This window comes from Corythoichthys intestinalis, chromosome 15 (assembly GCF_030265065.1).
Source record: "Corythoichthys intestinalis isolate RoL2023-P3 chromosome 15, ASM3026506v1, whole genome shotgun sequence".
NCBI classification, from domain to species: Eukaryota; Metazoa; Chordata; class Actinopteri; order Syngnathiformes; family Syngnathidae; genus Corythoichthys; species Corythoichthys intestinalis.
Genome location: NC_080409.1, coordinates 8693402 through 8715062, shown reverse-complemented (window position 1 = coordinate 8715062; position 21661 = coordinate 8693402). Strand labels below are relative to the sequence as shown.

General features: G+C 39.0%; 1 protein-coding gene across 2 annotated transcripts in view; it reads left to right on the top strand.

Moving 5' to 3' along the window:
• The window catches only part of LOC130931335 (cilia- and flagella-associated protein 99-like), a 30488-nt gene extending 10779 nt beyond the window's left edge, over window positions 1-19709 (top strand). For both annotated transcript variants that reach the window (XM_057860051.1, XM_057860052.1), the window contains 8 exons: window positions 7501-7581; window positions 7658-7752; window positions 12990-13194; window positions 13270-13411; window positions 13495-13646; window positions 18841-19046; window positions 19126-19321; window positions 19431-19709. In XM_057860051.1, coding sequence (XP_057716034.1) covers window positions 7501-7581; window positions 7658-7752; window positions 12990-13194; window positions 13270-13411; window positions 13495-13646; window positions 18841-19046; window positions 19126-19321; window positions 19431-19547 — 1194 coding nt within the window. In that variant the 3' untranslated portion in view covers window positions 19548-19709. The remainder of the gene's footprint in view (window positions 1-7500; window positions 7582-7657; window positions 7753-12989; window positions 13195-13269; window positions 13412-13494; window positions 13647-18840; window positions 19047-19125; window positions 19322-19430) is intronic.
• Window positions 19710-21661: the final 1952 nt, after the last annotated feature.

Genomic DNA, 21661 nt, shown 5'->3' with positions numbered 1-21661 from the left:
CACACTTTCCAGATCAGTTGTTCATAGTTTACTAACCATAGTTTACAAACCATCAACTAAACTTTCTACACCGTTCCGTCCATACATCTCTCTGTGTGCTTTACTTCACCACAGAAACACCACAGATGAAATGTTGAAATTTTGTTTAATACATACAATCATACTTACTGAGCTATCATATGACAGAATAACAAAACACAACAGTATTGTACAAACAAATGAAATTGGGACGCTTTTTGTGCTAAACACAGAATAAACTGTATTTATGAGGGACATTTTTCTGTCCATACATCACAGCACACTGTTAACAAAAACTTAAGAAAGCAAAATAATAATAATAATAATAATTAATAATTTATTAACAATTGATGATCTATGAACTAGTTATAACCAGGGGTGAAAGTGGGCCAGAACGGTCAGAAACGCTGTTCCAGTATAAGATTCAGGGCAGGAACGCAGTTCAGGTGTAAGATTCAGGGCCGGAATGCTGTTCCAGTACACGGTGCTTCGATTCCAAAAATATGACAGCAACTGTCAAAACGTTATGTACATTTTTTTTTTTTAAATGCTGAGCTGCCACACATGCATTTCATCTCCAAGAAGAAAACAATCTACCAACATCAGATTTACATACACAAGTGTTAATAACAAGCATAATAAAGTGCTTGTGTAGCGTAATCCGTTTCCACCAATATTTATTATTTATTTTATTCCACGGACGGCATGGAGGTTTCCCTTAGTGCTGCAGTTATCCGAGTCTGTTGATGATGAGTCACGTCAATGTGCGAATGCACACAGCAAAGCAAAACGCCTGGACTCATTTATCTGTTCAATTGGCTGACATACTGACATGTGATCAGCAGAGATAGTTAGCTAGCTAGCACATCTTTTCTGGAACAGCAACAACAACAACAAAAAGTTTTTTGAATTGATGCGACAAAAAAGGGCGATGCAACAGGAAATGGATCAAATCTTTAAGAGCAAGGAAAGAGTGTAGGAGGCTTATTTATCATATTTAGTTTTATTTGCTCTGATGGGGAGGTTCAGAACATCTTAGCTGTCAAAGTGCACTTTGGACTTATATTTGTTCATTTATGTTAGGCTACTTATTCAATTCCTTATTATTTAAAAAAGTCAATGTTTGTGCGATCTTCAAAATATATTCCATTTCACTCTGCATAATATCAGTCAATAGTATTTTTCTGAATGTATGTTACTTATATCGTTATTATTTAAAAAAAAAAAAAAAAAAAAAGCAAAAGTAAATGTTGACATTAACTTCCATTTTAATATACATCATGTGTTCTTAAATAGTTAAAATTTAGATTTGGCATTTAGTATGTGAGGAAATGAGGGAAAATAAAAATTAGGAGATGGAGTTTGGGGTTATTAATGTTTTTGTTAATTTTTATTTTGCAAATCATTGAAAAAATACAATTTTGAATGAAAATCAGTTTTTGTATGTGTTAAAGAACTGTGCCAAAACAGTTTTCTTTGCATTTCAGTAGTTTTAGTTCACCCTTGCCACCGGCTTGTCACTACAACATACGCAGTATTTTTAACGCTTTGCAAGCAATGACAGTGTAAATTTTCAAATTATTTAATCTGTGATGGACAGCTAAATTTAACAGATCGTAATGTGATGTGACACCATATAAACAAACAAACAATTTCCATGTAATGCCCCATGTAGGCTACAATACAATACAACTAAGAGTGCTATGCCTGCCTGCTAAGCAACGAAACAGTATAACTAAACAATCTGTGGATGCCCCCTCCACATCCCTGGGGTAATAATAATAATAATCAGGGGTGCACATATTTTTTTTGCCCAGGTTCTCAGAGGAGGACCTGGAGAAGTTACTTGGTCCTCATTGAGCTTGAGAGCCGACCCACCTGATGCGATAAAATTATGACAAGCTTTACTTAGAGCCAATTACCTTTAATTAATTATATAAACAATTAATGCTTGATTAACATCAACTGGCACAACAAAATTGCCATTACTTTGAAGTGAAATGTAAAGAAATAAACATAAAAGCACTAATTCAAAATAAAGGGCATTATGCGGCTCCCACATTAACTCCAAGCCTTTGTAAAAGTGGGATGTCCTCCTCACAAGAGCTCATTGAACGTGCATGTTGGGCTTTGTGAAATGTGAGCAAAAACACGTTTGTCAGTGCATGGCGCTGTTCTTCATTAAGTTTATTCAGCCACTTGTCCATAGGGCGAGTGGGGTCCTGTCTGACATCGATAGTTTGCTTAATTGCCACATGCTCTCTGTTTATTTCGTGCTTTTCAAAGTTTGGATGGCTGAAATTCTTTGACCCTACATAAAATGCGCTGCTCTTATCAGCGACATTGGGATTCTCGCGGCAAATTTTGTACCACATTTCCGTGCGAGCATCATTTGCTTCTAGCCATGGTACCTCCTGCAGCCACTTTTCAGCAAAAGTCCTTTTTTGCGGTAGCTCCGGTGATGTCTGTAGTCTGTCTGTCTTTTGACGGGGGTGGGGGAACACGGAAATAATTACTCAGTGGGGCCTGCCTCTTTGACATTTTGAGAAGTGGTTTTCTCGTGTCCGCCGCAAATACAGTGGTCAGCCATCGGTACGCAAAAGCGTATGGAAGCCGTCGAGGGCCAGCGCGTTTGTCTACGTCCAGTGCGCATGCGCGCTTGTGGACCACTTATGTGCACCCCTGATAATAATACACAGTGGATTGTAAACCTAAGATAAATCCAGCCGCCGGAGCCAAGTCTTTTCAGTCTCGCGCACCTGCTCCCCACAGACTAACATATATCCCTGATCTCCCATACCCTTCTCTCTCCTCGGCTCAACGCGAGCAGAATGTCTTGTCATACCACAGCTCAATAGGCTACAAGCAGTCGGTCGCGAATTTAAACGTTGAGTGTTAGCGGCTGTTGTTCACTTTCCAACATCACCTTCCACAGCCAACTCTAGCCCTAATTCTCTGGCTTCTTGTCCCCCTGTTAAAAACTTTTGTCATTCACCTCAATGATCTTCATCTCTTTTTCTTTTTTCTTTTCTGCGCGCCCGATTTATGAAGACTCGCCATGTTTACAGTTTGTAACGATGACAGATTTGAATTTCCTGCTTCAGGGCACGTATGTAGTGTAGCCTTGAGTGCGCCAGAGCGGAGTCAAACCATTCTCTGCTAAGACAGAGGGGGTGGGGTGGGGGAAGTTAAGTGGAAAAAAAGGAAAAAATATATATTTGAAATATTTAATATGTAAAAGTTTTTAAGTATATATCGAGTTGAACATATTTAATCAGACAATGATTTAAATAAAAACGAAATATGTGAATGTAAAGTAAAATAAATTAAGGGTCATTCAGGGGCTCCTAAGGTCCTGAGGCCCAGGACAACATACCCGGTTTTCAAACCTCCGCTAAAGATTCATTGGAACATCACTCGAAATTGGAAGCCCTAGTCGGAAAGTCAGAAAAAAGTACCCAGACTTCACGAGTTGCTTCAATCTGACGTCACTCGACAAAAGCACACCGTCAACAGTACAACAAAAGAATTCAGTTTACAGTATGCCATTTACATTAGCTGTCGTTTTTCCTCCACTATTTGATCGCTTATGAGAAGGCAGGTTTGCTGAAGATCAAAATGTCTTTTGATGGCCAAAATAAAAACCAACTTATCGCAATCAGCCATCTTGCTGAATGGCTTCTGGTTTTTTAAATGTAAATAAACCAATCTATTGTGATAAAACAACAAAATTGCAATAACTGCATTAACCATCAAAGTGAAGTCTAACTATAACTATAGTCTTGAAACAAATCTGAATAAGGAAAAACTGCAATAAAAAAATTGCCTACCGGTTAAACTTGAGAGAAGCTGAGATCTGTCATGACAGAACATCGCTTCAATGATATTTGGTGCCATCTAGCGTCGTGAATGGGTATAATGTCTAGACCGCAAATATAAGACGACACCCTTTTTTTCACTCTTATTTCAATGCAAAAAACACCGTCTTATATTTGGGCCAATACGGTATTTGACTATGTTATAGGTTAATATCAATTTTTAATGGCATGCTAAGATTGGACCATTGACTAGCGCTAACTTAAACACTCTGAAGCCCTGAAACTAATAAATAACTAACAAACTTCATAGTAATTTTTTTAATCAACTCCACCGACTCAATAAGCCCCTGCTAATTCGAAAATGAAGCTAAATTCTAAATTCTGAACTTCCGTTTTAAACCATTTCACACACACATTCATACACCAAAAGCTAAACCTACCTCCCGCTTCTTCTTCTACTGTACTTTGGAATCGCGTCAATCCATGGACGTCAACAAACCAGAAAAATCCCTTCTTCTCAGTGACAAATGTCACAGTGAAGTCGCCATGGCCAAAACTTAGACTGTGATAGTTCTCAATGGCTGGCATCATCCAGATGTGATGTGTCCTGGCTCGAAAGGATCAAGAAAATGTTACCTTTGAACCAAGGTTTATGTACATTTAGCTTGGCTAAAAATAAAAGCAGGAAAGCAACATAGAACATAGAATAGAATACATAGACAACGTGGGAGCCATATGGCCTAGGACAAAGGAAAGGCTGATGAAACTGAATTTATGGTGACTAATAAGGAAAGCCTAAATGTTTACTGTATGCACAACAATTCTAACGAGCATGCACAGTAACCTGAGTGTGGGTCAAAAATTATTAATTTAGACGTCATTTGACTGGCTGTCCTGCGTATCAATCAAGTGATGAGATGGATGATAGGCTTAGGTCAAATATTTTTTTTTAAATTTAATGCAATTCAAATTTATTTGTACAGGTAGTACCCAGGTTATGACGTAATAAACGCCAGAGTCTCGTCCGCCATTTCTGTCTCCTGTCTTTTTTTTTTCTTTTTTTTTCTTTAGTCGTGTAACAGTACCTTATTGTACCTCACAGTATCTTATTTTTTTACTTACTATTAATGTGACGTGTTCTGTCTGTGTTCTGTGTTGTTCAACTTGACAGACAGCAAACAAGACTAGTGCTTTTTGAAGCTCTTGACGTCCTTCATTTTTGACAATTTGTAAAACTTTAACATACTAGTATGTACACTTATGTTCAAAACGACACACATTTTGACAATAAAACACTTGACACAAAACAACTGGTATTCAAACGTCTATGTAATCTGATCAATATTGAAATTTAGGATATTAAATTAGCCTAATTTGCTTAACAAAAGTCCACTATCTTAAATGCTAAGAATGCAAGCGTATTTACATTTCTTATAGCAAATCACTCATGCGTAACTCCACAAACTGTAGCTCTAAACTTAAGTACAAATGCATACACATACCGTATACTTCACGAGATCGTTAAATTTCAGCAGCTTTAAGTGAATAAACAAATTGTGTGTGTGCTCCAGAAACCCGACCTTATAGATGTTCCGCACGGCACATTTCTGTAAGGTAACTAAAGGATTTATCGTGCTCTGATAGGTGTACCCCCAGACTTCAACACAATATCAGAAGTATTGGAGAATCAAAAATCTGTATAAAGTGTGGAGCGCGTTCTCGTCAAGATATTGTTTAACTTTATTTTTAATTGAGAGACTCTTGGAAATTTGTGTTTTTATACAGTGGTTTGAAAAAGTAGCTGAACCTTTTGGAATTTGTCACATTTCTACATAAAATCACCATCAAATGTGATCTGATCTTTGTCAAAATCACACAGAAACTGTCTGATTCAACTAAAACCACCCAAACATTTATAGGTTTTCACATTTTAATGATGAGAGTATGCAAACAATGACAGAAGGTAGAAAATAGGTAAGTGAACCATTAAATTTAATATTTTGTGGTCCCCACTTAGCAGCAATAACTTCAACCAGACGCTTCCTGTACCTGCAGATTAGTTTGGCACATCGATCATTCATTTTGTCTTCTCGACAAAACTGCTGTCGTTCATTCAGATTCCTGGGATGTCTGGCATGAATCGCTGTCTTTAGGTCATGCCCCAGCATCTCAATGGGGTTGAAGTCTGGACTTTGACTTATCCACTCCAGAACGTGTATTTTGTTCTTCTGAAACCATTCTGAAGTTGATTTACTTTAGTGTTTTGGATCATTGTCTTGTTGCAGCATCCATCCCCTTTTTAGCTTCAACTGTCTGACAGACGGCCTCAGGTTTTCCTTCAAAACATCCTGATAAACGTTTGAATTCATTCTTTCATTAATGATCGCAAGTTGTCCAGGCCCTGAAATAGCAAAACAGCCCCAAATCATCATGCTTCCTCCACCATGCGTCACAGTGGGGATGAGGTGTTAATGTTGGTGAGCTGTTCCATCTTTCCTCCACACATGATGTTGTGTGTTACTCCCAACCAATTCAACTTTGGTTTCATCAGTCCACAAAATATTTTGCCAAAACGTCTGTGGAGTGTCCAAGTGCCTTTTTGCAAACATTAAACAAGCAACAATGTTTTTTTTAGACAGCAGTGACTTCCTCTGTGGAGTCCTCCCATGAACACTATTGTTGGCCAGTTTTACATACTGTATAGTTGATGTGTGCACATAGATATTGAACTGTGCCAGTGATTTCTGGAAGTCTTTAGCAGATGGTCTAGGGTTCTTTTTTACCTCTCTGAGTATTCTGCGCTGAACTCTTGGCGTCATCTTTGGTGGACGGCCACTCCTTAGGAGAAAAGCAACAGTGCCAAACTCTACATTTGTAGACAACTTCTCTGACTGTCGATTGAGGAACATCCAGACTCTTAGATGTGGTTTTCTATCCTTTCCCAGCTTTATACAAATCAACAATCCTTGATCGCAGGTCTTCAGACTGCTCTTTTGACCAAGCCATGATGCACATCAGACAATGCTTCTCATCAAGACATCTCTTACCAGGTGTGTGTTTTATAGTGGGCAGGGCAACTTTAAACCACTCATTAGTGATTGGGCACACACGTGACTTAAAATGTTTGGTAAAAATTTGTTTCAATTGCAATTTAAGTCTCTTCAATTAAAATCTCCTTAGGGTTCACTTATTTTTGCCCCTTCTGTCATTGTTTGCATCCTATCATCATTAAAATATGAAAACCTGTTTGAGTGGTTTTAGCTAAAGCAGATGCTGTATTTTCCTTTGTGTGATTTTGACAAAGATTAGATCACATTTGATGGTGATTTTATGCAGAAATGTGAGAAATTCCACAAGGTTCAGATACTTTTTCATCCCACTGTATCTTGCTAAAGGATATTTAGACAAGGTCACCAGTGCGGGGAATCGGACCCACATTGCAAAATTTAGGTGATGTGAGAAATTGTTGTAACTTTTACACGGTCTCAAGTTGCTGATATAGCGCACAGTTTTTGTATATTTTTTTTTCATTATTTTACTTGTTTTCCATGATTATGATTAGCAGCATTCACGGCAAACGTTACGGCAAAAACAATGAGAGTAGTGCTAAAGTTGTCATTTTGAGCATTATCGATCGTTTACAACACGTTCATTTGGAATGCAGAGATCGCGGTACATTACGGAAGATTTGGACTCCAGGCTTGACTCATTACCGTCCAAGACCCCTCCTCCTCCTATTCCTAAGGTGAGAAGCTATTTGACCATGCGTGAATCATGGCGCAAGTATTTAGTGAAATATGAATTTTCTTGACACGTTCCAGAGTTCTAAAGACGTCCGTCCAATCAAACTCAACACTGCAGCAATGCTGAGGCGAAGAGTACTACATGACCGCCACTTGGCGGACAAGCTGCAAATGTAAGTCGGGAACACACATCAGAAATGGCATGGGAATGTATTCATTACCGTTAAAGGGAACCACGGATAGAAAGGCTTGTAGTTCTTAAAAGATAAATGTTAGTATGAGTCATCATTATGGCTGTCAAACGATTAAAATTTTTAATCGAGTAAATCACAGCTTAAAAATTAATTAATAGTAATTCATCGCAATTCAAACCATCTATAAGAAATGCCATATTTTTCTGTAAATTTTTGTTGGAATGGAAAGCTAAGACAAGACGAATATATACATTCAATATGCTGTACATCAGTTATATATTTGTTTATTATAACAATAAATCAGCAAGATGGCATTAACATTAACATTCTGTTAAAGCGATCCATGGATAGAAAGACTTGTAGTTCTTAAAAGATAAATCTTAGTACAAGTTATAGAAATTTTATATTAAAACCCCTCTTAATGTTTTCGTTTTAATAAAATTTGTAAAATTTTCAATCAAAAAATAAACTAGTAGCTCGCCATTGTTGATGTCAATAATTACACAATGCTCATTGTGCTGAAACCCATAAAATTAGTTGCACCCAAGCGCCAGCAGAGGGCGACAAAACACAAACACAAGTAACAAGTAGATATCACACTGCTGTCATTTTAATCTGTTTGAGCGCGGCATGTGCGTTAATTGCATCAAATATTTTAACGTGATTAATTTAAAAAATTATTTACCTCCCATTAACGCGATAATTTTGACAGCCCTAGTTATCATAATTTGATATTAAAACCCCACGTGATGTTTTTCGTTTCTATAAAATTTATAAAATTAGTTTAACTAGTAGGTTGCCATCAGTGTTGACGAAGCAATGCACTTGGTTGGTGACGTCATTGGGTTGCGCTGCAGGGCTTTTGAGAGTATGACTCTAGCACAGTGGTTCTTAGGTACAGAACCCCGTGAGTGAGATGTGCCGAACCCTTTGGAATTAGAAAAATCTTTTTTTTTTTTTTTTTTCAAACTCAAAATCGATATATCTAAGCTAGCAAGCTAAAACCCAAGTGAATTTCCATTCAAATTTATTGTCATTTAGACAGCATGTTTTTAAAAAGGCCAAAATGTATGTTTTTAATCTTTATGCCTGCAGCATCATCAGACCACTAAAACAAGACTGCCCCAATGCGCATCTTAGAATTTTTCATTCAAATTTGGGGGAATATAGCTTTTATTGTTAAACATTAAACCTGCTTGGTTGCATTAACCTTAACTGTGTAGTTTCTGTCATGTTTACATGTCAAATTATTTCAAATTTAATGAAGAACCCCATGCAAAATTTGTATGCAAAGTCATTATGTTAAGAAAAAATAAACATGAATCTCTTCCCAAATCCAATAAACACTGTGAATTTACTTTAAAATAATTTTGCCCTTTGATTTGTTTTTTCACATCGTAAAATGAAATTAAAATCTATTTCACACTGTTTCTATTTTTGTTTTCATGTTGACATTCTCATTCTATCACATCCTTGCCTCACATACTATTTTCATGACGCAAATGTTTTTTTTTTGTTTTTTTTTTTATGTAAACGCAGTTACCTGTAGGTCTGTTGTACATCCTCATATGAACTAAGAGTCAACCGTCCACTGAGCAAACCAGTTTCTCTAGGACTAGCAGTTGAAAAAATTGGATTAAAGCAAAAACCAAAACCTGGTCTAAAACACCACTTTGCCTAGATTTAGTCAGCATCCAAAAATAGGGCCTTAACCTTCACCGAACCCCTCAGACTGACTCACCGAACCTCTGGGTTTCGACCGAACCCGGGTTAAGAACCACGGCTCTAGCATAAACATGTCATCTGTTCAGCCCTTTCAATTTGAACCCGAGAGGAACATTAATGAGCAGGACAGCACTGTCGATATTTCACAAAACGAGCAGCAAAAGCAAAATGAACAGGAAAGAGACGAGAGTAGAACAAAACCGGTAGTGTTCATGTGACAAGTTCGTCTAGTGACTGTGACAGCTGTCAAGAACTCCAGTTTTTATTTGCAGATCTTCGCGGTAAACTACTGCGTGATCAAACTTATTCCAATATAACTACAAACTGCAATTTCAGCAGAAATTACGGTGGGGCTTTGCTGTGGTAGATCCAGATCTAAGAACCGCCCAGTTTATTTGAGGACATTTCGGGGACACGTCCTGTTGATATCAGGTCACTTCCTGTTGATTTTGGGGACTTTTCGGGGATACATTCTATTCCTGTTGATTTGGGGACATTTCGGGGACACGTCCTATTGATACAGGTCACTTCCTGTTGATTTGGGGACACTTTAGGGAGACGTCCTGTTGCACGGCTGTCAATGGCATCGACTTATTTGGGCGCCAATTGAATGTCAATGGGTTGTAATGGTAAGTTTTTGGTCAAACATACCAACCACACAGGTTTTTTTGCCATTGAAAATGAATTGGAAATTTGGACATATATGGTCGTCAATGGCATAGACGTGCACGGTTGTCAATGGCATCGACTTATTTGGGCGCCAGTTTAATGTCAATGGGCTGTCATGGTAAATGGTCAAAAATCACAAGGCCCTATTTTTTCTTGCCAGTGAAAATGAATGGGGAATTTGGACATACATTTACAGATGATAATGACGACTTATTTTGCACATTGAGATATCAAAAGACTCGTGGATTTTATTTGTACTTAAAGTACGTTCGCTGCATGCAGGTAGCGTTCAAGAAAACATTGTTTAGTAACATTAACACCAAAAGGACCATGTTATTTTTTTCTACATTAATAGTATGTGTATTGTTTATCGTTCTATTGGCTGCAATCGGTAACTCAAGTCTTCAGATGAAAACCTACAAATCTGTTATGGTCTGCGAATGCGGAAGCAAAGTTTGACCCCAAAGCAGACAGCAATAATAGAGGGATTGTGTACAAGGATTTATTGAACACATACAAAAAAAAACACACGGTCGCGAAAAGAGAGTCAAAAAAAGGGTCCATGACAGTAGGTCGGGAAAAGAAAAAACCGAGGGAAAACCGCAGCGAGAGGCAGATGAACGAAAAACCAAGGCAAGGATGCAACTAGCAACAAAGGGATCGAGAAAACAAACTGTCAAATGCTAGCAAGTTAATATCTTTGCAACCCGCCTAGGATCGGTTTAAAGACACTACTGATGAGCTGGAATTGGATGCAGTACGACGTCGGGAACTGATCCCACAGCTCTAAAAAAAAAAAAAAAAAAAAACGTGACTAGCAGAATGTGAGAAAATCAGGCCAGTCTTCATACAAGCTTCGCTAATGTAAAGCACAACTATTCTCCAAGTACAACCCAACCGCGTCATCACCCCTGTCCATTGCACGCATAAAACATGGCGCCCTCCGTAGGTCATGTAGATGTACTAAAAATTATAGATTTTTAAATCAATGGCAATATTTTATGTGTTTCGAATAAAATATTTTAGTAAAATAGAACAATTGTGGCTTATTAGAGCCTACAAGTATAAGTCTGTGGTACCCTTTATTAAACTTCAGTGGAATTTTGGCTCACTTCGTATTCATTTTGTAGCATTTCCGTTTCACCTCTTGTCGATTTGTTGAAAGTCAGTCAAAGTCAATGGAGAGCTTCTTATGGGTGTTCATCAGTAACAATGAGAATTGAATGTGCAATTGGAATTTTTTGGGTTGAAAAATTCCGTTTTAAAGGGGAACCTTAATTGTGCTAATCAATATCTGGGAACATTTTCGTTCATTGGCCCCTCCCAGTCAAAACAGATTGGACGTCTCGCAGTGTCAGTGGCACTGAAATAAGTGGAGTCAAAGCGAGTCCTTGCAGTTTAAGTAACTTGGACGTCTACCGTTGTCAATGGAAGCCAAAGCCTTCATTTTGGGTCATTTCCTTGTATTTTTAGGTGCTTACGGCTCACTTCCTATACATTTTGTTTCACTTGCTGAACATTTTGGGGCATTCTCAGGTCCCGTCCTGTATATTTTGGATCATTTCCTTTTGATTGAAGGGCATTTCTGGGCCGCTTCCGATTCATTGGTCCCTTCCTATTGATTTGAGGGGATTTCCAGGTTATTTCCTGTTCATTTTAGGTCACTTCCTGTACCTTTTGGGGAATTTCCTTTTGATTTAAGGGCTTTTCCAGGCTGCCTCCGTTTGAGTGATCACTTCTGGTTGATTTTGTAGAAATTCCTGTTTACTTCCTCTTCATTTCGGGTCGCTTTCTGGATATTTTGGGGCATTCCGGGGGTAACTTTATTTTGGATCATTTCCTTTTGATTTACGGGTCGATTGTGGCTCATTGGTCACTTCCTATTGATTTTGGGGCATTTCCAGGTTACTTCCTGTTCATTTTGGGTCACTGTACATTTTAGGATATTTCCTTTTGATTTAAAGCTATCTCCAGGTCACCGTCGGTTCATTGGTCCGTTCCTGTTGATTTTGGAGAAATTCCAGGTTACTTCATGTACATTTTGGGGCATTCTGGGGTGACTTCCTGTATATTTTGGATAATTTCCTTTTGATTTAAGAGCATTTACGGCCCGATTCCTATTCTGTTGATTTTGGGGCATTTCAAGATTACTCCCTGTTGATTTCGGGTCACTTCCTGTAAATTTTGGGGCATTCCCTTTTTATTTAAGGCCATCTCTAGGTCGCCGTCAGTTCATTGGTCCGTGCCTGTTGATTTTGGAGAAATTCCAGGTTGCTTCCTGTTCATTTCAGGTCACTTCCTGTATATTTTGGGGCATTCTGGGGTGACGTCCTGTATATTTTGTATCATTTCCTTTTGATTTAAGAGCATTTCTGGGCGACTTCCGGTTCATTGGTCCCTTCCTATTGATTTTAGGTCACTTCCTGTACATTTTGAGGCATTCTGGGGTGACTTCCTGTGTATTTTGGATAATTTCCTTTTGCTTTAAGAGCATTTATAGGCCGATTCAGGTTCATTGCTCCCTTACTGTTGATTTTGGGCGGATGGGGGAGAACGAACAAATGTGACGGCGGATTCAGACGTGAGCCAAGTGCAGTCGTGCACACACTCGATCACACAAAACAAAAAATCTCCAGTTTTACGGCACCGACGTCAAAATTAAAGCATGTGATTCTGTATTTAGAGTTGGAATGAGCAACAACGTGCTTGTCACACAATAAGCGCCCGCCGCCTGCACGTTTGATACCCCTGGTGCAGTGCATGAGTTCATCCAATTTTCGATTGTTGTCAACCTAGGATGAATTTCTTCCCGGTTTATATAGAATAGAGAATCTGGTGGAAGGAGCACATGAGCCTTCAGCCCTTATACAAAGGGAAAGGGAAATGCGTGAGAAAGACCATCAGACCAGGTTGGAAAAAATGGAGCAGAAGCACGCCAGTGTCCTTCTCAGCCAATGGGAGGCAGTTTTGGCCCGCGCACAAATAACAGAACGCAAGAAAAAGGCTGCTCGGATCATAAGAGACGAGGTGGGTAAACATAACAAACACCGCCAAATGGGTTTGAAGATATTCCATATTAAACCAGAGTTGTCTTTATTGCAGACAGTTAAGCGAACTCAGCAAACTATACAGAAAAAGTTGGATGAAGAAAAAGAAAAGAAAGAGTTGGTGCAGCTCGTGATAGAGGGTCACAGTAACGCCCAAAAAGCTACTGACAGGTTTAAGAAAGCCAAACAGAGTGCTGGTACACAATTGGCTTTGCTTTACACTGTTTTCTTACTATTGTAAAAGTCATTCTGACTAATGCATGTGATTGAAACACCACAGTCAAAGAGTTTGTTGCGCACCACCAAGAAATTGTTCGGCAATCACAAGAGAAAGCGAAGGACGCGCTCACCAAGAAGTTGGAGCTCATCAGTGAAATCCATGCTATGGAATGTTTCCCGAATCTTCGGTGCAACATGTTTGATAACACACAGGTGAGTAAAAAGGAAGTTTGGTATATAAGGTGCTGTATGGAACTTTTTTTTACGACTAACGCCACCTTAAAAGTCTTAAATAGCATTATTATGTGAATTAGAATCATGTTTTGAGACGATTCGACTATATATAACAATTTGACAAAGTGTAGATGACAAAAAATTAGTCTTTTTATCTGCCGTTTAGCCACACCTACCATTATAGGGCTCTAGCGTCCCCAACAGGAGGATCATATCGGCAGGGTCATGGTTTCATCTGAATTACAATTCAGCCCATTGAAAGGGAATTGTTCAGAGCGAAGAAAATGCGACGAAGAGACCCGCAAAATGTCATTGTTTCAGTCTCTCTACTCCAATAAATAAATGGTATGGTCATGACAAATAACAGTCTTGTGCTAAATGGAATATGAGATACCTGTTAAAAATGCATTTTTTCATTACGACATGGCAAAATTACTCCATAATGGTCAAAACTATCCACTTCTTGCACCTCCCAAACGATATTTTATGCCTCCGGAGTTAGTCCGGCTTTTGTTATTTCCCTGCCCAAGCTGCGGAGAGCGTAAAAAAATCAGGAGGCATGACAGCTAGCCGACATGCTAACCCGAACCGAGTGATGTGTCTATTCTCAGCTTTCGAAGCGAAAAATCACACAAAACTAACCCGTATCATGGCACACGGTGGCGGGGTTGTCGATTGTCTTCACCGATCTTCAACCTGCCCGGCTGCGAGCAAGTTACAGCTCGTCGGACTCATTCCCCTGCTGCGGGCAGGAAAGATCGTTTGCCAGGGAAGCAGCTGGAAAATGACCAAAACGGCCGATGTTGAAGGAGCGTGTAGCTGCTACATATAGTCAACATGAATATGGCATAAATTAATGCTTAAGAACACGGCGAAGACGTAAACAGAGAGAGTGGCGTGCAGCTGTTGTGTGCAGCTAAAAAGGCAGAATGTGTCTGAGGAGAACTTTTCTACATGTCTGTCCATGAGTAAACAAAAGTAAATATTCCTTTTTTTTTTTTTTAAAGTTTGTAGTGTTTACTTTGTAATTGCTGTATTGGCAGCCATTTTTAGCACAAAGTTTCACACACTTTCTGATGGGGTGGAAAATTTGACAGAACACTGGGCACACGAAGAGGGCAATAAGCCGAGTATAGCGCTCTCCTGGCGAGGGGGTGTGCGACAAGCCGCCGGTCGTTGGCCGAGTGGCATTGTCGGTGCACAAGGCGCATGTTGGCCAAAAAATACAAGCCACCTCCGCATTAAAGCGTGTGCCATGATCCCAGTATTTGACATAATACAGAACACGATATTTACCTACTTCCTCATAAGTCCAATGATCCAACAGTTGTCGCACACTTGTTTTGGCCGATCTCGAGGTGAACGGGAACTTTCTGAAACCCAAAAAGGCTCACACGCTTCTCCCTGGTGCAGCTACAAAAGCCTGCAGCCGTTTGGCTGGCGTGATGCAAAAAATAAATGAATTAATCCGCAAAATCAGCTGAATCCGCAGTCCATCTGCATGCTATAAAGCAATGCTGTATTGTTAGATGCTGACCTGGGTGACATCACATTCGCATTTGTCCTAAACCCGAGAATGGAGAAGTCACTCATTTTCATGGCGCGGGATTCAAAAATTGAATATATAAAACGATCGCTTCCACACACATCCAAGCAGTCCATTTCATTCAGGAGCATGAAACACTGCGTGAAATATGAAATAAACATGTATTTTGGTGTCATACGCAGTTTAGATAAAAACAACATTTTGAAATAATTACCATTTTCATAAATACAGGTAGTCCCCGGGTTGCGACACAGCTGATGTACTTTTTCGATAAATCGACTAATCTAATATTTTTTTATTTACTAATATAGCACTGAAATTTTTGTTGATGGTAATTAATTCAAAAACATTTTGGAACACTTTATTAAAGTACAAATAAACACGTAAATAACAAGAATACATCACAAATAAACAATGAGGTCAAATGCTGATAGCTAATAACAGATTCAGATCATTGACTTCGCCTTTCCAACATGATTCAAAACAATTCTTAAAGAAAAACAAAAAAACATTGCATTAATATTATAGTATACTATTATATATAATAGTATTATAATAATTATAATAATTATTCATTACCAGTCAGATTTTTCATAAAGGGTGTCATTTTAACACTATTCTTAGTGTAGAATCTGAATTCTGAAGTATGTGGGATTAACTCGCGAAATCGTTATTTATTTCACGAACACGACATGCTTTTAATTTGAAATGTTCACCGGAAGTACGTTCGCTAAACCGCTAACCGTAAGCTTTGCACTCAGAGGGGAAAAAAGGCACTTTTCGTCATTGCATGTGGTGTTAGTAATAGATTTTTTTTTTTTTCATTTGCAAATGCTGTTAACCAGCGATTTATCATGTTTGAAGTGTCACCCTTTAACCGCAAGTTTGCGTTTTGGAGAAGACTGCCAATGTTTTAAAGCAGGCTAAAGTAGGTTGTCTTTTTTCCCCATTAGCCTCAATGTAGCATTGCTAACGTTTACAGTGTTTAATACAGATGTGTTTCCTTATTTTGTATGTCTGAACTTTAATTCTATGGCGTGTTGATGACCAATAAACATCTGTGAAAAGAAATGGAGTCTCATATGCCATCAACACGCACACACAAATGTATGCACGCACACGCGCACGCGGCGATAAAACGTAGCCGTGAAAATTACCGCCCTCATTTTTATTTACCGTGCGATAAATGGACTCATTGCATATCTCGACAGGCTTAGCAACTTCAATAAAACATGTCGTTATTTATTTAGATGGACTTACGATCTGCCAGCTTGTTGTCTCCTGCCGTCTTCCAAAATCACAACTGGGTGACGGCGCTTTGGGTGTTCATTCACAGCCGACGAGCAGCCAAGCTAGATATTGAAGAGACAGGACAGAACAGTGTACCCTCCTTTGTTGCGTTGAATTAAATCAATGTTTTGGACAATCTGGTGCGCTTTTTTGGGCCTTGTGCCGCTTTCCCCGCTTGCATACCTAGCGTCCGACATTCTCAACTTTCCACGCATATACAGTACTGTGCAAAAGTTTTAGGCAGGACACCTGCCTAAAACCTTTGCACAGTACTGTATATTTTTATTATATTATGTCTTTACAAGATATACTGTATGTATATATTTTCCCCAAGTGGAAGCTTCCATAATCCTAATAAATTTAATAATTAAAAAAATATATATACAGTACTGTGCAAAAGTTTTAGGCAGGTGTCCTGCCTAAAACTTTTGCACAGTACTGTATATTTTTTTAACCCTTTATTAACCGTCGATGTGATGTGCTCGTCGACGCATTACGTCATCGACTAGTCGGGACAGGTCTAGATGTATGCTTTTATTTTGGGGCAGTAATCATAGAGCAGGTAGTACTTCCGCACACAAGTATAAGCGCATGTACACACGAAGAAGAACGTACGTGCACACACGAGGATGAGCGCATTTACACCCACGAAGAAATGGGCTGGACAAGTGAGAGAGAGAGGGGATAGTTAACTGCGCGCACATTTGTTGCTTGTGAGGCATCCACAGAGGCAATGCCTGTATATAACCAGTCTTGTTAATAACAGCGTTAGACTTCAAATATCGAAACAACCGGAATTTTTGCTTTAAGTTTTTCGAACGACCTCGAAAATTTTTCAGTTGACTTGTAAACACCGATTTTGTTTAAACGCTACTTGTCTTACAATTTTTAAACCAAATTAAAGAATTTGGACATAAAAAAATTCCTAGACGGTGAGGGGCATAAAATTTGTATACAGAATTTGGGGGAAAAAAACATACGGTTCCCCCAAAATTTGCCAAAAACTGTTCCATTAATCTCTAATACAATGCAATTGACAGCCTTTTGCATTCAAATTTCCCATTCATTTCCAATGCTATCTACTTTGCAATGACGGCCATATACACAAATGCCAATGAGGATCTTGCAGGTCAATGACATTGATGGCCATTTAAGTCGATTCTATTCATGCCAATTACACTGATGCATATGTAAGTCGATGCCATTGACGGCCATGTACGTCCAAACTTCCCATTCAATTCCAAAAGCAATGACAATTCATTGACATCCATGTACCCCATGTATGATGATTCTGTTGATGCCATTGTACTTGGATTCCATTGACGGCCATGTACGTCCAAATTTCCAATTCATTTTAAATGGCAAAAAAAAAACTTTGTCCCCAAATCAACAGGAAATGACCAGATATCAATAGGACATGTCCCCCAAATTTCCCCAAATCAACAGGAAGTGACCTAATTTCAGTAGGACATGTCCCCCAAATGTCCCCAAATCAACAGGAAATGACCTGATATCAACAGGAAGTCTCCTGTGACCTGATATTGTCCCCGAAATGTTCCTAAATCACCCTGGGCGGGGCTAAGATCTTTATCTACCACAGCAAAGCTCCATAGTAATTTCTCCAGAAATTAAAGCTGCAAATGCTGCAGGCTTGTACGTGAATTTATAACCCAGCATACATACTGACGTAAAACCGATATTATTTCAAAATGCTTTTAGCGATCGAAATTATCGTACAACATTATATTTTTTAAAATTGGATTTTAGCAAGGAACTTAAAGTTTAAGCTCATACCCGTATTTTTCGGTCGCAGTTTTTTTCATAGTTTGGCTGGGGGTGCGACTTATACTCAGGAGCAATTTATGTGTGAAATTATTAACAGATTATTGTATCATTTTACGTTATTTTGTTTTTTTGGAGTGACACTGATGGTTTGGTAAATGTGTTAGCATGTTCTTTACACTATAGTTATCTGAATAATTCTTAATAGCTATGTTACGTTAACATACCGGCCACGTTCGCATTTCGTTGTTCATGTATCATGTAATGTCATACTGTAAACTTATCCAGCATGTTGTTCTCTATTATATTTTTATTTTAAATTGCCTTTCAAGATGGCATATCTGTTCTATGTGTTGGATTTTATCAAGTAAATTTCCCCCAAAAATGCGACTTATACTCAGGTGCGACTTATATATGTTTTTTTCCTCTTCGTTGGGCATTTTATGGCTGGTGCGACTTATACTCAGGTGCGACTTATAGTCCGAAAATACTGTACTTTACTTTCGCGGCGCTACACAAAATGATGCGGTTTTGAGTTTGCCACCTGTGTGTCAGATTGCAGGTCACGAGCTGCTCGTCGAGATGTCCCACGCCGAGCTGAAGGAGCGTCTGTACCTCATGAAGGAAGCGGAGGTGATCGAACAGCAGAAGAAACGAGACCTCATCCAGAAAGAGAAGCAGAAGAAGAAAAAACTGCTGCTAGAAGACATGGAGAATATCAACCTCCACAGTAGAGCCATGGCAATAGCCAATTCACTCAGGTCAGACAAATAGGACCGATCCTCGGCTCCTTAACTTAAGACTTTTCTGAGGAAACCAGGTACATTTGGTGTGCTGCAGGAAAGCGGATGAGAGGAACGCCGAGCTGCAATTACAGAGGATCGTAGTACAGGACAAGAACGTCTTGGCGATGCAAAAGAAGATTGAAGAGGTGAAGAAGGAGTGTCAAAAACTGAAAAAAAATGAAAGCAATATCACCAAACCGTCAAAGCAGGCGGCAGCCAACCCCAACGGAACCATCGAGACCCACGGCAAAGTGAGTGTGAAATCCGCAACAATAAACACTCGTTGCGGTCTGCTTGGTGTTATTGTTGAGATTGTTACGGTCACGGCAAATCGTGTCGTTTTATGCTGTGTTTTGATAGGATGGACTGAAAAAGATCAACTGGGATGATTTGGAGCAGAGCTTAGAACACTACGTCCAGAAGAAAGACTCTCACATTTCCCAAAGAGGAGGGCACACAAGAAATAAATTCAATTGAATTTCATGTTATTTTTGAGTTATAAGAAGAAAGACATCAACTTTATCATGTGTATTCCAGTGGAAAGAAACTTTCATACTGTCATAAACTAAAACTGTCATAAATTAAAAAACAAAGGATTTCATTGTTCTGATGTCAAATAATGGAGGAAAAAAACATAAATAAAAGCGAATATTTCCAGAAAGAGACATTTTATCAGTGCCAATACTATTTTGACCTATCATTCGAATTAGGGCTGTTCCATTTTGCCTAAAAAGAAAATCCTGATTATTTTCTCTCAAACCTGATTTTCCCATATCGATTACGATTTCTTGGCAAAATAAACACAATGACAAATAAAATATTCGGAATGTCTTCTATTTAAACTTTTTTTTCACTATTAGAACTGAAAGTGCTAGTGTATTTAACCCTGGTAATACACACTGAACAACTCTTGGGATTAAGAGCATTTTATTTACAACAGACTCCACCTCTGTTCTCAAGAAAATGATTGCAATTACAAAATCTTTGGTAGGATTATTTTAATTTATTTTGCTTACAGTGAAAAAACACCCCCAAAAAAATTTTTTTTAAATATCATTTTACACAAAACTCCAAAAATGGGCCAGACAAAAGTATTGACACCCTTTGAAAAGTCATGTGACGAATCTCTAATTTGTATAATTAACAGCACCTGTTACTTACCTCTGGCACATAACAGGTGGTGGCAATAACTGAATCACACTTGTAGCCAGTTAAAATGGATTAAAGTTGACTCAACCTCTGTCCTGTGTCCTTGTGTGTACCACACTGAGCACGGAGAAAAGAAAAGACCAAGGAACTGTCCGAGGACTTGAGAAACAAAATTGTTAGGATGCATGGGCAATCTCAAGGCTACAAGTCCATCTCCACAGACCTGAATGTTCCTGTGTCTACCGTGCACAGTGTCATCAACAGTGTTGGGAGTAACGCCGTTTTCAGTAACGGGGTAATCTAACTAATTACTTTTTCCGCCGTTACAACGCCGTTACCGTTACCGACGGTCAAAAGCGGTGCGTTACTTACTCTTAATAAATTGAAAAAACTACCAGCCGTGTCGAGTCGACTCTCTGCTCTGTTGATTTGTCAACCAAGACTTGGGGTGTGTTCAGGTTCGAGAATAGCGCACGTACTTCTGACTCCAAGCTATTTGTCCCTGCTCATTCAATTAGACAATGCTTTCCAAAGTTTGGTAACGTTTCTGTGTTTGCTACACTTGATGCTAGCCTCGTTCCCATCTCCCACTGTCAGCCAGCAATAATTCTGCTCCCATCTTGAGGACGGCAGGTGCTTTGAAGTTGACGTGAATTGTCGGGAAACGAGCCTACCTAAATGCAGCCCCTCGAGAGATGCGATGGAAGTGATTGTGATTGGCTGAGGGTTAGAGTCATGTGTCGTGGTAAGCCAATCAGAGCCGGTGATTTCACAAGCAAACCGGAACAGCACGTGCGGCAAACACACATACGCAAAACAGATGCACAGGGTCGGGATGGCAGACCATTCAGAAGAAAAATGGTCCTTTAAGAGGTGGAGATATAGACACTATTTCAAGTTTGTCGAAATTAAAGGAAAGAACCTGCATGTAATGTGTAATTTATGTCCCGGGGCAAAGCTTTTGTCGACATCTGTGGCAAGCAATTCAAATCTGCTGCGCACCTAACAAGTTAACTACCTGTCTGTTCTTCTCTATTCCACTGACTCGAATACTGCTCAGAAAATTTCTAATTCTTTGACATACAACAAGTTCTTTTTAAAGTAACGGAAATAGTTACTTTCCCTGGTAACTAGTTACTTTTACTATAGAGTAATTCAGTTACTAACTCAGTTACTTTTTGGAAGAAGTAGTGAGTAATGTAACTAATTACTTTTTTAAAGTAACGTGCCCAACACTGGTCATCAATAAGTGTAAAGCCCATGGCACTGTGGCTAACCTCCCTAGATGTGGATGGAAAGAAAAATTGACGAGAAATTTCATTGAAAGATTGTGCGGATGGTGGATAAAGAACCTCGACTAACATCCAAACAAGTTCAAGCTGTCCTCCAGTCCGAGGCTACAACAGTGTCAACTGTCAACCTGTACTATTCGTCGGCGTCTG